The sequence below is a fragment of the Austrofundulus limnaeus genome, unplaced genomic scaffold (assembly GCF_001266775.1).
Source record: "Austrofundulus limnaeus strain Quisiro unplaced genomic scaffold, Austrofundulus_limnaeus-1.0 Scaffold640, whole genome shotgun sequence".
NCBI lineage: Eukaryota > Metazoa > Chordata > Actinopteri > Cyprinodontiformes > Rivulidae > Austrofundulus > Austrofundulus limnaeus.
In genome coordinates this window covers 26,590-28,683 of record NW_013953042.1, presented here as the reverse complement: position 1 = coordinate 28,683, position 2,094 = coordinate 26,590, and the positions used below count along the sequence as shown (strand labels likewise).

Below are 2,094 nucleotides of genomic sequence, written 5' to 3'. Positions count from 1 at the left end.
GTTAATACAGGTAATGAGTGGAGAACAGGAGGGCTTCTTAAAGAAGAACTAACATGTCAGTGAGAGCCAAAAGATGATCAAATACTTATTTCACACAATAAATTGGAAATTAATTATTTAAAAATCATACATTGTATTTTTCTGGATTTTTGTTTTAGATTCCATCACTCACAGTTGAAGAGTACCTATGATAAAAATTACAGTCATCTACAAGCTTTGCAAGTGGGAAAACCTGAAAAATCAACAGTGTATCAAATACTTGTTCTCCCCACTGTACCATGATATAAAATTTGGGTCATACCYCCCAGCTGTAATTTAAACAGAGATCCAGTTGTTTTGTTTTTGTTCTGTTAATTTCCCATGTCCTGGACTCTTTCCTCAGTTTATTCTTCAGAGCTTTTTGTCTGAGCAGCAGACTCTCCTCTCTGTATGCTCGGTTCATCTTGGTACAGCAGGACGTTTTTTATAGTTCAGTAGCAAATCCTATTTAATATCAGAGATGGGCATGCTTGCAGCTAGATTGTTTGTCCAGAATGACGTCACATATCAACAGCTGTATGCCTTAGAAACAAGAATTATGATTTTTGACTTTGCTTTGCTTTGTTTAGCAGGTGAAAAGTCATAGATTTTAATATTTTTTTATTATAGTTGTGAATAATTAAACCAGAATTTTAATTAAAATGTTTTATTACATTTATTAGCTGTATGACTTAGAAACAAGAATTATACCCTAAAAATTTGTACAGCAGTTGCCTTCAGGCCCAGGCTGCCCTTGCAAAAGAGATCTGCGATTTCAATGGGATTTGCCTATTAAATAACAATAAAAATTGTGATATTTGGCTCTATTTTGTAGGCCCGTTTAGCATGTGGAAAGTCGTACTTTTTAATATTTTTTCCTTACAGATGTGAATAATTTAAATCAGAATTTTTATTAAAATATTGTAATAATGCAAAATATAAAGATATACATTTTTTTGTATTTTTCCCTTCATTTGACATTCAAGCACTTTAAGCCTCTCGTTTTCAAGATCATCTCTTACCCCCCTCAGGCTTGTCTGTGTTMGTGTCCAGGGGGCGCCCACCACCAGCTGGGGAACTCTGCAGTTCAACAGAGAACTCGGAGGAATGAACATGTGACAGAGGACCCTGGGTCTGCTCCACCTCAACCCCYTCCTCTGTGGACAACTCATCTTCATTATCCTTGGTCTCACAGGTTTGAGTGTTTTCACACTCAGGCTCCTTTAAAGCAGGTGCTGGAGAAAAGAAAAACAAACAGCACTTAACTAAAGGCAGGAATAAAGGGAAGAAAAATGGAAATGCAATGTTTTTTTAAACTTGGTGCCAATAATCAATCCCTGCAGGAAATTATGATGCTGTAATCAACAGAAATTCAACGTGTTCTCATAAACTACACTCTGACATGAACTTTCAATGAACGGTAAATGGAGTGTTGTAGCATTTGCTGAGGGGAGGAACACTGTTTCTGCACTTTGCCACACTTTTGCCAAGTTGGGGGCACAAATCAGACTTAAGTGATATTTATTCACCCTTTTTAATCAGATTAATATACCGTAGTGTGAGTGATCATAAGATAAGCAGGGAATTCTTAACTCATGTCAAAAACTCAAAGATGAGGAACCAAATTTGTCTTTTATGGCAGTTGTTGGTTAAATTGTGATTTTAAAAATATGGTTCATTTAATTACAAGAAATATTAATGCTGATGATTTTTTTTTTACTTCCTAAACTGTTAATTTAGGTTATAGAGCTGAGTTACGTTTACGACCACTATTAGACCGGTGGGCCTAGATAGTAGGGCTGGGCAATTAAAGGCACAGTGTGTAGGATTTTGTCAAGTCTTTTAGCTGAGATTGAGATAATCACTAATACAATAATAAAAAACATGTCTAATCATTGCAGACAAAGACCTTGTTTTATTATTTTTACCTTATAAAAAGCTGTTTATATCTCCATGGTCGCAGGTCGCCACTACAGGCAGCCGCCATCTTGCACCGCCATCTTGAACAAAGACTAGACTTCCTGTCGCCAGTTAATTTGTTTATCACCTCTTTCAGAATAAGACTGGAATAAACAT

The 2,094-nt window shown here is 36.0% G+C and overlaps 1 protein-coding gene and 1 long non-coding RNA gene across 2 annotated transcripts in view; one reads left to right on the top strand and one right to left on the bottom strand.

Annotated features, from left to right (window-relative positions):
* LOC106531484 (uncharacterized) overlaps nucleotides 1–2,094 on the top strand; it is a 17,916-nt gene that overhangs the window by 6,939 nt on the left and 8,883 nt on the right. The window lies entirely within an intron of this gene.
* znf16l (zinc finger protein 16 like) overlaps nucleotides 1–2,094 on the bottom strand; it is a gene marked incomplete at its 5' end in the record, with an annotated part of 19,611 nt that overhangs the window by 9,096 nt on the left and 8,421 nt on the right. The window contains 1 exon segment of the mRNA XM_014027362.1: nucleotides 1,041–1,253. Coding sequence (XP_013882816.1) covers nucleotides 1,041–1,253 — 213 coding nt within the window.